The sequence below is a fragment of the Crocuta crocuta genome, unplaced genomic scaffold (assembly GCF_008692635.1).
Source record: "Crocuta crocuta isolate KB4526 unplaced genomic scaffold, BGI_CrCroc_1.0 scaffold1067, whole genome shotgun sequence".
NCBI lineage: Eukaryota > Metazoa > Chordata > Mammalia > Carnivora > Hyaenidae > Crocuta > Crocuta crocuta.
Genome location: NW_027529216.1, coordinates 116842 through 134599, shown reverse-complemented (window position 1 = coordinate 134599; position 17758 = coordinate 116842). Strand labels below are relative to the sequence as shown.

The 17758-nt window shown below is 37.6% G+C and overlaps 1 protein-coding gene across 1 annotated transcript in view; it reads left to right on the top strand.

Moving 5' to 3' along the window:
• WNK3 (WNK lysine deficient protein kinase 3) overlaps positions 1 to 17758 on the top strand; it is a 132802-nt gene that overhangs the window by 28523 nt on the left and 86521 nt on the right. The window contains 7 exon segments of the mRNA XM_077758369.1: positions 200 to 337; positions 6217 to 6236; positions 6433 to 6521; positions 10850 to 11069; positions 15789 to 16083; positions 16813 to 17006; positions 17102 to 17251. Coding sequence (XP_077614495.1) covers positions 200 to 337; positions 6217 to 6236; positions 6433 to 6521; positions 10850 to 11069; positions 15789 to 16083; positions 16813 to 17006; positions 17102 to 17251 — 1106 coding nt within the window.

Below are 17758 nucleotides of genomic sequence, written 5' to 3'. Positions count from 1 at the left end.
TGTACTTTAACAGTATAGAAAAATAAGGAAATTCCTGACTACTTTATACAGATACAGCAAGTATTCCTGAAGACTTTTTATTTATAAATTTGTTTTAGAGAGCAGAAACTAACCCAGGTAATCCATATGGCAAAGGGAATGTGATCTTGGTGGATACATTTTTTTTAAATAAAAATGTGGATGTGGTGTTATTTTGTAGGGACTCCTGAGTTTATGGCCCCAGAGATGTATGAAGAACACTACGATGAATCTGTAGATGTCTATGCTTTTGGAATGTGTATGCTGGAAATGGCTACTTCCGAGTACCCTTATTCTGAATGCCAGAATGCAGCTNAAAGTACCTTTAGGTAAATGTATATACATCATCTATATCCATTTGTTTGTAAATAATTTTTGGATTTATTAGGTGGATATTTTTTCAAAGCTGATAATGAAGATTGACTAGATGGTTTTGAAGGCTTCTAATTCTAAAAGCCTAATTATGAAAGGGCATTCAAAATATTGTTCAACAGCTACAGCATTTGATTCCNGCCTTTGGGGATGTGTCAAGTAAGAAATTGCTGCGGTTGAGGTCAAGGTGGTTGTTTCCTGCTTTCTCCTCTAAGGTTTTGATGGTTTCCTGTCTCACATTCAGGTCCAATATTCATTTTGAGTTTACTTTTGTGTACGGTGTGAGAAAATGATTTAGTTTCATTCTTCTGCATGTTGTTGTCCATTTCTCCCAGCACCATTTGTTAAAGAGGCAGTCTTTGGGGCGCCTGGGTGGCTCAGTCGGTTAAGCGTCCCATTTCGGCTCTGGTCCTGATCTCATNGAAAAGTGAAAGTTTGACTTCTCCTTTGCCAATTTTGATGCCTTTGATTTCCTTTTGTTGTCTGATGGCTGATGCTAAGACTTCCAGCACTATGTTAAACAACAGTGGTGAGAGTGGACATCCCTGTCCTGTTCCTGATCTCAGGGTAAAACTTTCAGTTTTTCCTCATTGAGGATCATGTTAGCTGAGGGCTTCTCATAGGTGGCTTTTGTGATGTTTAAGTAAGTTCCTTCTATCCCGACTTTCTCAACGGTCTTTATTAAGAAGGGATGCTATATTTTGTCGAACGATTTTTCTGCATCCATCGACAGGATCACATACTTTTATCTTTTCTTTTGTTAATTTGATGTATCACATTGATTGATTTGTGAATATTGAACCAACCCTGTAACCCAGGAATGAATCCCACTTGATCATGGTGGATAATTCCTTTTATGTGCTGTTGCATTCAATATGCAAGTATCTTGTTGAGGATTTTTGGATCTGTATTCATCAAGGATATTGGCCTTTAGTTCTCTCTCTTTTTTTTTTTTTGGTCTCTGTTGGCTTGGGAATCAAAGTGATACTGGCTTCCTAGAATGTNTTTATTCTTTCTCTTCTTCTACTGGGTTTGGGGTGCTCTTGTTGCTCTCCTAGTTCTTTAGGTGCACTGTTAGATTTTGCAGTTGTGCTTTTTCTCATTTTTTGAAATAGGCCTGGAGTACAATGTATTTTCCTCTTAGGAGTGCCTTTGCTGCATCCCATAGAGTTTGCATTGTTGTATTTATNTTTTGCCATTTTATTCATCTCATTTATAGCATTTTTTAATTCATCACAACTATATTTAACCTCCATTGTCTTTGTAGCAATAGCTTCTCTGATGTCTTCCATGCCTTTTTCACATCCAGCGATTAGTTTTATCACTATTGTTCTAAATTCTTGTTCAATTATGTTGCTTATATCTGTTTTGAGCAGTTCTTTAGCTGTCATTTCTTCCTCGAATTTCTTTGGAGGGGAGTTCTTCTATTTCGTCATTTTGGCTAGTTTTCTATCTCTTGTTAGTTTTGAAAGCTTGTTATGTGCTCTGCACCTGTGAGTACTCCTATATTAAAGATGGCTCATTGACTATCTAGGGCCTGTGTGTTCAGGAAGTTTTCTTTGAATGGTGTCTCTTGGTCTCTCTTGTTGAGACTTTGGTCATTTTATTTCCCTACTCGTAGTGGTATATGGGACTCTCCACCATGTGTACTTTGGCTTGTTTCTTGAGGTTCCCCTGGAAAAGAAAACAGACAGACCAATACACAGGAAACAAAGGCACATATATGCACAGATAAATCCAACAAACATGCAAACTGAAAGGGAAAAAGAAAAAAAAAGAAAAAAGAAGGGGAAAAAAGAGGAAGGAGGAAAATCATAATAAAAAGAAAAAGAAAAAAATAAAATAGAAAACAGCAGAAAATCAAAGATNGGTCATTTTATTTCCCTACTCGTAGTGGTATATGGGACTCTCCACCATGTGTACTTTGGCTTGTTTCTTGAGGTTCCCCTGGAAAAGAAAACAGACAGACCAATACACAGGAAACAAAGGCACATATATGCACAGATAAATCCAACAAACATGCAAACTGAAAGGGAAAAAGAAAAAAAAAGAAAAAAGAAGGGGAAAAAAGAGGAAGGAGGAAAATCATAATAAAAAGAAAAAGAAAAAAATAAAATAGAAAACAGCAGAAAATCAAAGATAAAAGAAAAAAACCCAAAAGACAAAGGACAGTCTAAAAGTATAAAACCAGAATTCCCAGCTACAAATAAAGAGCCAGGTGTATGCAGTGTTGATGGAAGAACATATACAAAGAGAAATGACAGGGCGGGGAGGAAGTGAAAATGGAAGGGAAATAACCAGGCAGAGAGACTAAGAGGCTTAATTAAGAGAGAGAAAGAGGAGAATGTGGTAGGGGGCGAGGAGAAAGAAAGGAAGGTAATGTTACTCAGAGAAACTATATAGTCTGATTACTCCAGAGAGAGAGAGAGAGAGAGATAGAGAGATAGAAAGGTAGCGGTGGAGGTGTAGAATATACATCTAGATAATGGATTAAATGTGACTATTTAAGCAAACTAATTACCAGAGTGTCCAGACCAGCAGAGGTGAGGAATACGAATGAGACAAGGGAAAATATATCTGAATAGAAAGAATTGATCTAGAATTAATCACGGTCGTGCATCCATATTGGTCTTGCCCCGGGCTCCAGTAAAAAAAGTAAAAAGCAGCTTTCTAGCAAGGATGGGTGTGGTTTGGCGTAGGCAGGCCTCTCCCTAAGGTCCCGCCTTGGTGATTGTGGGGAGAAAAATGATGGCGCACCAGTCCCTTCACAATCCAAGCGTTGCAACTCACTCTTTTGGGTCCAATCTCCCTGTGCCATGGGGTAGCCAAGGTGGGCTATGCTCTATATCCCAAGCCAGGCCTCGTTTCCAGGATCTCAGTCCGCGCACCCCATTGATGCCGCCCGAAATATAAACCCACAGGCCGAGTCCCTCTGAGCATTTTCAAGCTGGCTGCCTCCCCACTAGGAATCGAGCTGAGCCAGAAGAGCGGTGGAGTGGCTTCAGGTGTGTTGTTTCCCCTCCAGGTCGAGCTGGGGAGCAGAGGAGCGGTTTTTCCCAGGTTTGCCTGGGACCAGTGCTTCCTGCTCAAGGTCAGCTGTACAGCTGGAAACTGGATCCCTCTGTGTCCCTAGCCAAGGTTTTTCTCTTTTTCAGTGACAGGGACAGTGTCTTGAATAGTTTAAGCTCTTTCTTTTCCCCTTGACTCACCGCGGCTCCCGGCAAATGGGGATCCCTCCCCTCCCTCCGTGTCTCCAGTCCCGGCCTGTTTTTATCTTCCCCAGTTCGCACTCATGCTATAAGGTTTTCTCAGTGGACTCTGTCTCCTTTTCATCCCAAACTCCTGGATTCTGTAAGGGTTCCTATGGCTTCAGGCGATCTCCATTTGAGAGATGGGGGCGAGTGAAATATATGGAGCTTCCTACTTCTCCAACATCGTGCCTCCTCCTGTGCATTAGAAATTTCACGGAATGTAGAGATGAATAAGAAGTGTTTGCTACCCATAAGGAGCTTGCATTTTAAATTCACAAATCGCTAAAAAAATAAGAGGAAGAGAGTATAGTAAGGGATGTAAGGTAGAAGCAGTCTTAGGATTGTTCAAAATTGGTCTATTTCATATCTACTTGGGTGGCTGTACAACAGGCTGTGAAAGAGATTGGTAGAGTGTTTCAAGTAACTAATACTAGTAGGTACCATTTTTAAATGCATGCTTTATACTACGTACTTTCATATTTAAAACCCTACAAGATGGCATTATCTTCAGTTTATGAATGATAAGACTGAGAATCAGAGATATGACTTGCCAAAGTCCACACAGCTACTAAATAATGGTGGATTTTTGACCTCAAATCTGTGTGACTCTAGAGATATATATGTAGGGAGACAAGAAATAAAGCCAGTATCCAGAATGTGGACATTCTATAGGACAAATGACCTAGTTTCTCCAACAAATCAACTTCATGAAAGCAAAAAGGAGAGTGACTGTTAAATAATACAAGAGACTTGAAGTAGTGGTGAGCTACTTTAAGTGAGCTAAATGTTTAACAACTGATTCTATGAAAAAGAAAAAGCACTGATTTCTATTATTCACTAATTTCCTTGGCGTTAAATATTTCCACCATGATTGATTTCAAGTCACCATTGTGACCTCAGTGAATGCAGGGTTGGGAACAGTATGCACAGTGGCACTCATCATATGATATTTCCACCATACAGATATAATAAACTACCTCAAGAGCATAGATAATAGTAAAATGTAGTAAAATAATTAAGGAGTAGTGTTATCCGTATTTATTGCCTTGGCTGTTGATAGAATTTATTTAATTGTAAGCTTATTTAAGTTTTGTAAATAACTGTGTTTAACAATCAACTTACCAAATTCTTGACAATGTAATAGTTGCCTCTTGGGAGGTGGTATGAGCCAGTTCTAATGCACCATCCATATATATTCTGTGAGGACCTTGTTTGAATCCTGATTTGAACAAACCAACTACAAGAAGACCTCATTTAGACAATTTGGAAAATTTCAGAGTGGACTAGGTTTTAGATAATGTTATGGAATCATTGGTAATTATTTTAGGTGGGATGATTGCATGATATCTGTTAGAGGTATAAACTAGAGACTTTCTGAGTGAAATGACATGATGCCTAGGATTTGCTTTAAAATATTTTAGGATAAAAAGGTATAGGGGTAGATAGCTAAAACAAGGTTGACAAAATGTTGCTTGTTGAAGCTGGTGATGGTTACATGGGGCTTCTTATACTATTCTACTTTTGGCCTGCTCCGTTTCCCACCTGGGCTGGTTTACCCCTCCTTAGGCAACCTGGTGGTCCCCCGCTCCCGGGAGGTCACCATATTGATGCCGAACTTAGTGTGGACACCGGATGGGCATAGTGCACTACAGCCCAGAACTCCTGGGCTCAAGCGATCCTCCTGCCTCAGCCTCCCGAGTAGCTGGGACTACTACTTTTGAATATGCTTGAAGATTTCTGCAACTAAGAGCTGAGAGAAGAGATAAGGCTAGAATGTATTTTTAGTCTGGGCCCATACATTGTATGGCCACAAATAGAAAAGGATTTGTACTTGTTTTTTGTAAGTTGCAGCTTCCCAATTAATTTCACCTAGGAGCAGAGAAAGGCAATAATTTATCCAGGACTGGGGAATAGGTAAGAGATCATTGGAAAGGTCACAGAGGACTTTTTCTATAAGTAGAATGATATGACACCATTTTTTGAATGGTGACTTTATTATTTTATATTAAAGTCACAAAAATGCCATATTCACAATTCACAATTCAAGTTTCTTGNTAATAATTTAAGAGTAATAGAATGTAAATAAACAAATTCAGGCATCTAACATAGTTACAGAAATGTTTTGAATTGTCTAGACCTTACTAATTTGTTAATGGATTTCTAGAACCTGATAATTAGCTTGATGTTCTCTAAATATTTTAGTATTGCGTAATGATAAAATAATATCAAAAGTCTATATATATGTATGTGTATACATATATATATTTCATAATACATGTATATGTTTTTAAATGTTTATTTTTGAGAGAGAGACACACAGAGCACAAATGGGGGAGGGCCAGAGAGAGGGAGACAGAATCCGAAGCAGGCTCTAGGCTCTGAGCTGTCAGAATAGAGCCCAGTCTGGGCTCAAACCCATGAACCATNAGATCCAGTTTTTTCCATACTTAATGTTGCAATATGAGAATGCTCTATGTTATTAAATACTTTGAGAACATTTTTAGTTCTTGCATAACATGAGCATATTATATATCACATAATTTATGTAACATCACCTCTGTTGTTAGAAATTTAGATTATTTAAAAGTTTCCACAGTTATTTGTAGACTAATACTATGACAAAATCTTTGTCAAAAAATTGTTAAACTTACACTGTATGTATATATTTCTCTTATGTAAAGCTTGAATATTTTAATTTAGTGGTCAAAATTTATTACTTTAATAAGTGTCCTGTTGACTTGGGCTTTCAGTTGCTTATTTTGTGACCAGAAACCATTTTTTCTTCTCCTAGGGCATAAAGCCAGCCAGTTTCAATAAAGTCACTGATCCCGAAGTAAAAGAAATCATTGAAGGATGTATTCGTCAAAACAAATCAGAAAGGTGGGTACAAATGTAACAAAATGACATAAGTGATAGATACATTAAACTCTTATCTTGGACTGGGTGATTTTCTGACCTTTAAATAATACTGAGTATTACTTTTGAGTGGAACACAAACCATACTCTCTTGAGTGAAGTATATCAGTGCACGTTATTTGCCAGTTTGGACTTTTGATAACATGTGCTAATTTTTTCTTGAACTGAAATTTGGTTTTGTCTGTGTGTTTTGTGGCAAATTTTCATCACTTTCCGCCTTCAGTTTAAGATTTTTTTTTTAATTTCTGAGAGAGAGAGGGAGAGACAGTGTGAGCAGGGCAGGGGGTCAGAGAGAGAGGGAGAGACAGAATCCGAAGCAGGCTCCAGGCTCTGAGCTAGCTGTCAGCACAGAGCCCGATGCGGGGCTCAAACCCAGGAATCATGAGATCATGACCTGAGCCGAAGTCGGATGCTTAACCGACTGAGCCACCCAGGCGTCCCTTCAGCCATCAGTTTAACAAGTCATTGGGGTCTCCCAGTTTAACGTGATTTTAACAGTTGATAGTAGAAAGCTTCTTCAGTGTCACCTTCAGGTACATACTCAAATGGTTAGGCCCCAGATTAATTTGTTTCTAACAGTTGATGGTAGAGAGCTTCTGCTGTGTCACCTTCAGGGAAGTACTTAAATGGTTTTTTATGATAGCATAAAAAAAATTGACCATCAACTCACCCATATTTTTTGTTTATAGACCATATGTCTTTGTGTCATGATAATGGTAAAGTAGATAGAGCCACTTTTTGTTCAAAAAGTAGTATTCTAGAGGAGTGCCTGGATGGCTCAGTTGGTTAANGTTAACAAGTTAAATCGGTAGGATAATCTTTTCATTTTTTACCTCCTTATTGATTATGATTAATAAAGGTGATAGGTCTTTTATAGAAGTTATTTTCACCCACATTTTATTGACTGTCCCCCATTTTTATTTTCTAAGTTTAGTGTTGTATATCTGAGAATATATAAAGCCACTAAGGTAAATAGAGCCACTAAGGTAAAGCCTGTTTCATTATATACTTATTATAAAACATTGGTGTTTGTACCAACACTTAATCTAGGTAGTTATATATTTTAATTATGATAAATATCCATAACTTAACATTGACTACTTTAATCACTTTTAAGTATACAGTTCAGTGGCATTAAGTACATTCACATTGTTGTGAATACAACCACACAGCTTTGTATTTCCAGAACTTTTCATCATCCCCAACAGAAATTCTATACCTATTACATAGTACCTCTCCTTTCCTTTTCCCCTTAACACCTAGTAACATTTATTCTACTTTCTGTCTGTATGAATTTGCTTATTCTAAGGTACCTCATGTAAGTGGAATCATACAATAATTTGTCCTTTAGTGGTTGGTTATTTAACTTAGCATAGTGTTTTCAAGGTTGATCCATGTTGTAGCATATATCAGAAAGTCCTTTTTAAGAAAGAAGCACACACACGCACACAAACACCAATTTCTGCCTTTTGGTTATGATGAATGGTGCTGCATGAATATTGTTGAATAAGTATTTGCTTGAATCCCTGATGTCAGTTCTCTTCAGTATATACGTAGGACTGGAATTACTGGATTGTATGGTAATACTGTTTAATTCTTAGAAGAACCACCAGTTTTTTCCCATAGTGGCTGCACCATTTTGTATTCCCTCTGCTAACATATGAAGGTTCCAATTTTTCAACATCCTGACCTACACTTGTTATTTTCCATTTTTTGATAGTAGCCATCCTAATAGTTATGAAATGGTATCTCATTGTGGTTTGGATTTGCATTTTCCTAATGACTAATGATGTTGAGTATCTTTTCATGTGGTTATTGGCCATTTGTATATCTTCTTTGTCTGTTCAAGTTCTTTGCTCTTTTTAAGCTTAGGTTGTTAATTTTTTTGTTGTGGCCATTTTGAAGTTGTTAGAGTTTAGGCATACTTTTTTATTTTTTTGTTTAAAACTTTTTTTGTAATGTTCACTTATTTTTGAGAGCGAGAGAGAGAGAGAGAGAGGATGCAAGCGAGCAGGGGAGGGACAGAGTGAGACGGAGACATAGAATCCAAAGCAAGCTTCAGGCTTCAAGCTGTCAGCCTGACGTGGAGCTCATACCCACGAACCATGAAATCATGACCTGAGATGAAGTTGGACTCTTAACCGACTGAGCCACCCAGGCACCCCAAGGCATACTTTTTTTTTAAATGAGTATGAAAATACAGTTGACCCTTGAACAACAAACAATACAGTACTGTAAATGCATTTTCTCTTCCTTATGGTTTTCTTAATAATATTTTCTTTAGCTTACTTTATTGTAAAATTACAGTATATAATACATACAACATACAAAATATGTGTTAATCAACTGTTTATGTTATTGGCAAGGCTTCTGGTCAATAAAACTATTAATAGCTAACTATTAGTAGTTAAGTTTTGGGGGAGTTAAGAGTTAGACACAGATTTTCCACTGAGGTTGGCACCCCAACATCCCATAGTGTTCAAGGGTCAGTCGTACTATGTTGAAGTAGCCATTTTAGTTTGTATTCTAATTATTGTTTTTACAGCATTTTCACTGTGAACTATTATCAGAGAACATTGGAATATTCAGAAGGGTTCATTGCATATTAGTGTATTAGAGCATAGTCTTCTACATTAGACTAAGATTCAAATGTGGATTCACACTTAGCCATTGTGATCTTGAGTAAGTTACTTAACTGTTCCTCAAAACAGGTATTATTTTGGTGATTAAAAAGATAATGCATATAAAATACCTAACAGAGTAATAAGTATTTAATGGTATCTTTTGATGCTATTGCTATAATTATTCCTTAGTAAAAATACCTAGGCAAAATTTTCATTGAGAGGCAGAGGGCTTTAACTTGGTTGCACCTTTTTAAACACTTCTCACCTTAGCCTTAAAACTAATTAGTATGAGGAAACTTATTCTTTTTATAACACTCTCTTAGTTAAGTATTTGTCTTCATCACTAAAATGATGAGAAGGGTTGAAAATCCTCAACTTAGAAGATACCGTGCTATTAATGTATTTTATCTGTTTTAAGTAGTATGAGAAAGGTTTTCTACATTAGTTTTAGCTCTCTCTGACCTGTAATATAGATACATTGTATATTGTATATTTGTTTTAGAAATTGGTCAAAGCAAAGGAAATTTACTGCCCTCAACTTGTAAAACAATCTTTCGAACCCCCTTTTTTTTTTTCTTTTATTTTTCTTTTCAGAGATGGTTAATTCCTAATATTAGGTTAGAGGCACATCTACTGTATATATACTTTGGCCTAAAATACTAGACTTACACATTTGAAGAAAACCATGGGACTTTGCAGAAGAACTAAATTACTTTTGTTCCTGGCATTCTCTAAAGAGAATTGTTGTTAGATTATTGTTAATGGAGTCAATGACTTCTATTTATAACATTTGTAAAAGTTTGAATTTATGGTTTACTTTAGAGTTTACATATCTGGAAATTTTTAGTTGACTTTGCTGACAGTCTGTTTGAGTTTTAGTAACTTAAGCCAGTTAGGGAAAGTAGTCACTATACCCATCATAAACTGAGGCACTGCTTTAATTCTTTATGCATACAGTATTTTTTTTAGTGTTTTTTAAATTTATTTCTGAGAGAGAGAGACAGCGTGAGCAGAGGAGGGTCAGAGAGAGAGGGACACACAGAATCTGAAGCAGTCTCCAGGCTCTGAGCTAGCTGTCAGCACAGAGCCCTATGCGGGGCTCTAACCCACGAACCGTGAGATCATGACCTGAGCCAAAGTTGGACGCTTAACCAACTTAGCCACCCAGGTGCCCCTAGGCATACAGTATCTAGATATGTTGCTGGTAATAATCTCTAATTAAGGTGACTTTAAGTGCATGTTAGGTGGCATTTCTTTGCATTCATGGTAATAATAAGTTAAATATAAGATTTTTTTTAATTTTTAAAAATGTTTTTTTAATTTCTGAGAGAGAAAGAGACAGTGTGAGCAAGGGAGGGTCAGAGAGAGGGAGATACAGAATCGGAAGAAGGCTCCAGGCTCTGAGCTAGCTGTGAGCACAGAGCCTGACAATGGGCTCGAACCCACGAACCGTGAGATCATGACCTGAGCTGAAGTCAGATGCTTAATCGACTGAGCCACCCAAGTGCCCCTATATTTGGTTTTTAACAAAGAAGGTTAATGTTTTAATTAGTAGAAATTTTAAAATAAGATTTTTACCTTGATGTAATTAATATTTACTAATTAAGGGTTCTATATCTTCCTTATGACTGGAAAAATTGATAATGAGATATGTATTTTGTTTATTAGGTTGTCTATCAGGGACCTATTAAACCACGCATTTTTTGCTGAGGATACAGGACTGAGGGTGGAGTTAGCAGAGGAAGATGACTGCTCTAATTCGTCCCTGGCTTTAAGACTCTGGGTTGAAGACCCTAAAAAACTGAAAGGCAAGCACAAAGACAATGAAGCTATTGAATTCAGTTTCAATTTAGAAACAGATACATCCGAGGAAGTAGCGTATGAAATGGTAAGTGAACCCTATCACTATTCTCCATTCCCCCAATGCTGCCCTTATAGATAGTATCAGGGTTGATTGATTCCTTTCTCCCTATTGCTTTCTTTCCTCTCGTTTTCTCCCTTTCTTTACTTAAATTATTTTATTGTGAAGTGTAGCTTTACAGAAGAGTATATTAAATTTGTATGTAGAGTATAAAGAATAATAAAACACTATTATTAAGAAATAGAACACAACTGATATCTTAGAAGTCACCTATATGCCCCTCCCAGTTGTATTCCCTTCCCTAATCACCACAGGTAATATCTACCCTGACTTTTGTGTTACTCATTCCTTTTTCATTATAGTTTATCTAAGTAATAATTATTTTGTTTTAAAAACCTGAGCGGCAAGCCCACACCTAGCTGATTACTGAAGTTATTAGGTGAAGATGCTCAGGAGAGCCAACTGAACAGAGTCTCTCAGTCATAGTCTGGCTTCACTTTCTCTAAGCATTTACAACAGGGGAAGTCAACAGGTGAAGTCATGATTGAGTTCAGGGAAATACACATGACTCACTAGGCAGGTCACTGGTGGGCTGTTGTATGGACCAGAAATTAGTTGTCTGGTAATGATATGGTTTGATGGGGAGTGGGCCTCTCTGACTTCTCTACTTCTAATCTCCTCATGATCCTTCTCCCCACAGAGTAGATGGCAGCTTCTGTGGGGTTGAATGTGTGGCCACACCTGATCCAGGCTGCTACAGTGCTTAGAGGGAAGGTATACAGGAGCTTTGGCCCCATATGGTCAAATTAGCCAAGTACAGATAGTCTGAGCCAGGTTAACCTGGGCATCCTGTCCTCGGGTTAAAAAGAGGGATGGAACATTGACAGTGGGGTTCTTGGAGATGATAGCCTTTAACATGTCTGTTTTTATAGTCATACTGTTCTGATCTGGAATGATTGCCTTGGACATCTGGTGAACAACTATTATCCTGATATTTATCTTTACTAACTTTCTAGACTTCTTCTCTGTTGGGCTTCATGTTTCCTAATCTCATGTCTTTCTCTTTCTTGGCTTACCCTATTGTTTTAGTGGCACACTTCCTCTGCCTTCTTCTTCTTTTTTTTTCTAATTTTTTTAATGTCTATTTTATTTTGAGAGACAGAGACAGAGAGCGAGCGGGGTAGGGACAGAGAGAGAGGGAGACACAGAATCTGAAGCAGGCTCCAGGCTCTGAGCTGTCAGTACAGAGCCCAACGCGGGGCTTGAACCCATGGACTGTGAGATCATGACCTGAGCCGAAGTCGGACACTTAACCGACTGAGCCACCCAGGCACTCCTCTGCCTGCTTCTTAAAGAAAGGGTATGAGAGGTAAANGACTCATTGAAACATGCTTTTCTAGCTTTCAATATTGATATTGAGAAATACAATATTTTCTATTGTTCTATTTTTGGAATCTTTTGCATGTGATCCATTTTTTGCTCTCTGGAAGTTTGTAATAGTTTCTATTTCTTTTTTAGTATTCTAAAATTTCACAGTGATGTGTCTTGATTTGGGTCTATTTTCATCCACTTTGTTGGATTCTCAGTGGACCCTTCCAGTCTGTTAACTCCTATCCTTTATTTTCTGGGAAATTTCTTAAAGTATTTTATTGATGATTTCTTCCCCATTGCTTTCTTTCTGGAGCTGTTATCATTTGGATATTGGAACTCTTAGACTAATTCTCCATTATTCTTTCTTTTCTATTTTTCATGTTCATTGTCTTTTTATTCTCCTTTCTGCCAGATATTAGCAACTTTATCTTCTAGCCCATTGAGTTTTTCATTTCTGTTATCATGTTTTTTTTTTTTTTCTGTTATCATGATTTATTAAGAGTTCCTTTTCATTTTTGGTCTGTTCCTTCCTTAGAGTAGACATCTTTTTCTTTGTTTTGTGGAGGCTATATTTTTGCACTTTTCTGTAACATTTGTAAAAAGAATGTTTCTGACATTTTTTCTCCCTGTATAGTCTCTTTTCTCCAAATTGCTGTTTTACCTATGTTTGTTTTATGCTGTCTTCGTGTTAGAGGCTTTTCTAATATTTCTGGTAGTTCTTGACTGGCTGCTCATGATTAATAGACTATAGGAGGCTATATTTGTTTTCTGTTGCTGTGTAACAAATTACTACAAAGTTAGTGGCTTAAAGCAATACCCATTTATTAATTCATTTCTGGAGGTGGAAAGTTCCAGTGGGCTTCACTGGATTCTCTGCTTTGGATCTCACAGGTGAAATCAAGGTGTTGGTGGCCTGGGCTCTTATCTGGAGGCTCTGGGGGTGTATCTGCTTTTGAGTTGTTGGCAGAATTCAATTCCATATAGTTGTTAAGACTGAGGCCCCCTGCTTTGAATTCTGTGTCTCCCTCTCTCTCTGACCCTCCCCTGCTCACTCTCGCTCTCGCTCTNTAGTCACTTTCCATACTCCTAGAGGCTGCCTTTCAGTCCCTTCATGTGTCCCCACTCCATCTTCAAAGTCAGCAATGACATGTTGAATCCTTAGTCACCAGCTGGTAAAAGGCTCACCCAGATAATCTCCCTATTTTAAGGGCACCTGTTCATAGCAAAATAATGGGAGTGATCTCTCATCATATTCATAGGTTTGAGGATTAGGATGAGACATCTTTGTGGGGCCATAGTTTTGCCTACCACAGAAACTTATAAGCTCATTGGATGATGTGATTGCTAGTATCAGACTTGTTAACATTGACCTTTACTGTAGGATATCTGGGTGAGCCTTTAATTAAGGAATCTCTGACATCAATATTTGTAGGTCTGTCTTCTTGGATTGGTCAGATTTCCCAAAGAATCATGTTTCAGTGTCCTTCCTGAAGGGTAGGGGGCTGGTTACTGGTATTTTGGTAGCCAAGTGGGAGAAAGGGCTACATGTGGCATTCAGTGTGCATATTGTCATTTAATCTTGTTTTCTGCATGGTAGCCTTGCCATCAACTGTGTCTGGTGTTCCATAGTCCAGAGATCCTCTCTTTTACCCTCTCTAGAGAACAAAACTCTAGCCTTCTTGGGTAGGGGAGAAGCAATCACCCAAAGGTATAGAATGGAGGAAGGGGCACAGGGATCCAAATATTTAAATGGTTCTCACACCAATACCAGAACAGGTATTGCCAGTTCCTGTGCCTTGTGAATATTTTTCAGTATAAATGATAATGATTCTTAGCTTTCCCTAGTTCACCTTTTTCAGGTGTGCTAGGTCACTTAATCTGTTTTCCACATTCTAGAGTGTCCAAAATGTTATTGCTATTGTCTTTCTCTTATTCTCCCTGTACTTGTGGGTTTACAACTTAAAAATCCATGTAGTATGGGGATTTTTTAAGAGCTTTTGGAGGGAGTGAAATTAAATATATGAATTCCATCTAACATTTTAATCCTCTTTCAACTACTACAAAATTTTCCTGAGTATGTGGACCCCCAAGGCATACTTTAAAAAACATTTTGTAAGACTGAGAATGGTATACCATGCCACCTTCTCAAGTCATCTTTCTGCTCCTCAGCCCTGCTCTTCTCAGACAGCAAGCCCTTAACTTTTCTCACTCTTCTAGCACCTGGTAAGATGTAGTACTTTGCTGTGAGCAAATTTCCCTTTGCCTAGAGTGTGAATCTCTAAATCATCCCCCACCTCCCTTAATAGCCAGCAAGTTTCTTTTTTTTTGTTTGTTTTAATTCATGTCAGTTTACCTTCCTCTGTGATACTTTCTCATCTTTTCCCTTTAGTGCTTTTACAGCAGCTCATTTCTCCCTTATTTTACGTTAAATTTGTACCATCTTACCACCAGATTGTGTGCTCATACAGGACAAAGGAACAGCATAATAACTTATATGTCTCTGGAGTCCAGTACTGGGCACATTGTAGACAATGTTGTTGAATGAAGAAACTTTTTAATCTTTCACAAACCTTAATGACAGTCATAAATTAACTGTAATAAGACTGCATGTACTGAAACATCAAGTTATTTGTTTGTTTTGGTTAAAGCCAGAATTCTTTTAACAGTGCTTGGTAGTGGTATAGTTTTTCTTATGCTGATTAAAGTCTCTGCATTTATGTATGTCTGATTAAGAAAGAATATAGAAGGGGCACCTGGGTGGTAGTTAGTTGGGTGTCTGATTTCGGCTCAGGTCGTGATCTCATAGTTTGAGTTCAAGCCCCGCGTCAGGCTCTGTGCTGACAGCCTGGAGCCTGGTTCTGATACTGTGTCTCCCTCTCTCTCTGCCCCTCTCCCCACTCATGTGCTCGCTCGCTCGCTCTCTCTCTCTCTCTCCCTCCCTCTCCCTCTCTCTCTCAAAAANTAAAAATCTTTAGGGGAGCCTAGGTGGCTCAGTTAGTGAAGTAACCCACTCTTGGTTTCGGCTCAGGTCATGATCTCATGGGTTTGGGAGTTCGAGCCCTACGTTGGGCTCTGCACTGACACTGTGGAACCTCCTTGGGATTCTCTCTCTCTGCCCCTTCCCTGCTCACATGCACTCTCTCTCCCTGTCTACCTTTCAACATAAATAAAACTTCTATAAAAATTAGCTAATTAATATAAGATACACTTGAAATTATGTCAATTATATTGAATTGAAAAAAAAAAGAACATGTAAACAAATTAACTAGTTTCTAATGGCAGTTGCGATTTGGGGGCCCAAAATAACTGCTAGTAAAAAAAAGTTAAAATCTTAAATGTTAAAGATGTAGTTTGCTTATTATGTTTTGTTTGTAGGTCAGGTCAGGATTCTTCCATGAAAGTGATTCCAAAGCTGTTGCTAAGTCCATTAGAGACCGGGTTACCCTGATAAAAAAGACAAGGGAGAAGAAACCAGCTGGCTGTTTGGAAGAACGCAGGGATTCCCAGTGCAAGTCTGTGGGGAATGTACTCCCTCAGCACCAGAATACAACTTTGTCCCCTGCTCCTGCTCAGCACACTGGGGCTGAATGTGAAGAAACTGAAGTTGATCAACATGTTCGACAACAACTTCTACAAAGAAAACCACAGCAGCTCTGCTCCTCTGTTACAGGTAACAGTCATAATTTATAAAAGCAAACAGATGTGTAATTGTATTCCCTTATCTTAAAATAGTACTTTTGTGCTTTTCAAAGCATTCTGTTATCCATCATTTCATCTGTTCTTTTACAAACTTCCTGAAATAGACAAGCCAGCTAGTTATCTTATTTTAAAATTAAGAAACTGTTTTGTTACATGACTTGTCCAAAGTGCTAATTGAATAAGGGTTATAATCTTTTTACCATTTTTAAAGGTCTAATGTAAATCCTTAAATAAAGAAAATTTGGAACTAAAGGGAAAATTTATTCTTCAAGGAGGAATTTTCTAGACTTTAAGATCCTTTGTGTTTTAGACTCAAGCATAAAATTATCATAGTTCCTCTATTTTTTCTGCTGTAATGCATTCTCTTCTCTAGAAGGACACAGTATTTTCTTTTCTTTTTTTTTCAGTTTTTTTTATAGTANTTAGAGATATACATGAAATGGCCAGCCAATGTAGTTGATTTTTATGTGATTCTTTGTTTTTAAGCTTGCTTTACTAAAAAATTTTAATTATACCACAGCATCAACATGGAGAGTTTACATGATGGTTTTTGGTTAATTGTGTAGTGTACATGTTTTATTTTAAGTTGTCTTGGGTTGTTAGAGTAAAAGAAAATATAAAACACTTATTATTTCCCGTGTCATTTAGACTTGTGCTTCAAGTTTTTCCTTCTTCTTATTGTTTATTTTCTTTGTCATAGGTGACAATTTGTCCAAGGCAGGAGCTGGATCTGCTATACACTCAGATACTTCAAGTCATCCCAATGTGGCCTATTCCTCAGACCAGAAGATGGGCTCTCAAGTGGTTTCCAACATCCCACAGGCTGAAATAAATGTTCCAGGGATGATTTATCCATCTCAGCAGCGAGTAGGACATTACCAGCAGATTTCAGGGGTAAGGTGAACTGTTATATTTTTAAATATATAGTCCATATATTTACTGTAAATGGGAGAGTTTATCTTTAACATATTTTTTTTCTTATTTAACAGCTGCAACAGCAGCCAAAGCTGACTCAGCCCCACATTTTGCCTTTGGTTCAAGGTCAGTCCACTGTTTTGCCTGTACATGTCCTTGGACCTCCAGTTGTCTCACAACCCCAGGTTTCCCCATTATCTGTCCAGAAGGTCTCACAGATAAAGGTAAGCTATATTTTAGAGATTCTGTATTCTGTTAAATGTATTTAACACTACCTAGATTTTCTCACATGCAAAGGCTCTCTTTCATAAATTCATTATAATTTATATAAAACTCACTGAAGTTAAAAGTTGTTTATGCTTGAGGATATGCCTAACATTATGAAACTAGAATCTTGAGACACTGCTTGTATAATTGGAAAAGAAACTGAGGACACCATATATGGATAAACAAATTTATTTAGAACTCTGATCTTTTGCTCTTGGTCATGATGGTTTGTTCTTTGTATTGGACTTTTCTAACCTGGTTTGAATGTGGAGGGATGTCTTTTGTAGTTAATTAGAAATAATATTTTATGACTTAAAATCTTTGGCACTTTCATCTAAATTCTTGGCTTTTTGAAAAATTGTAATTCCAATATAGTTAAACATACAGTGTAATATTAGTTTCAGGTTTACAATATAGTGATCCCACACTTCCATTAATCACCCTGTGCTCATCACGGCAGGTGA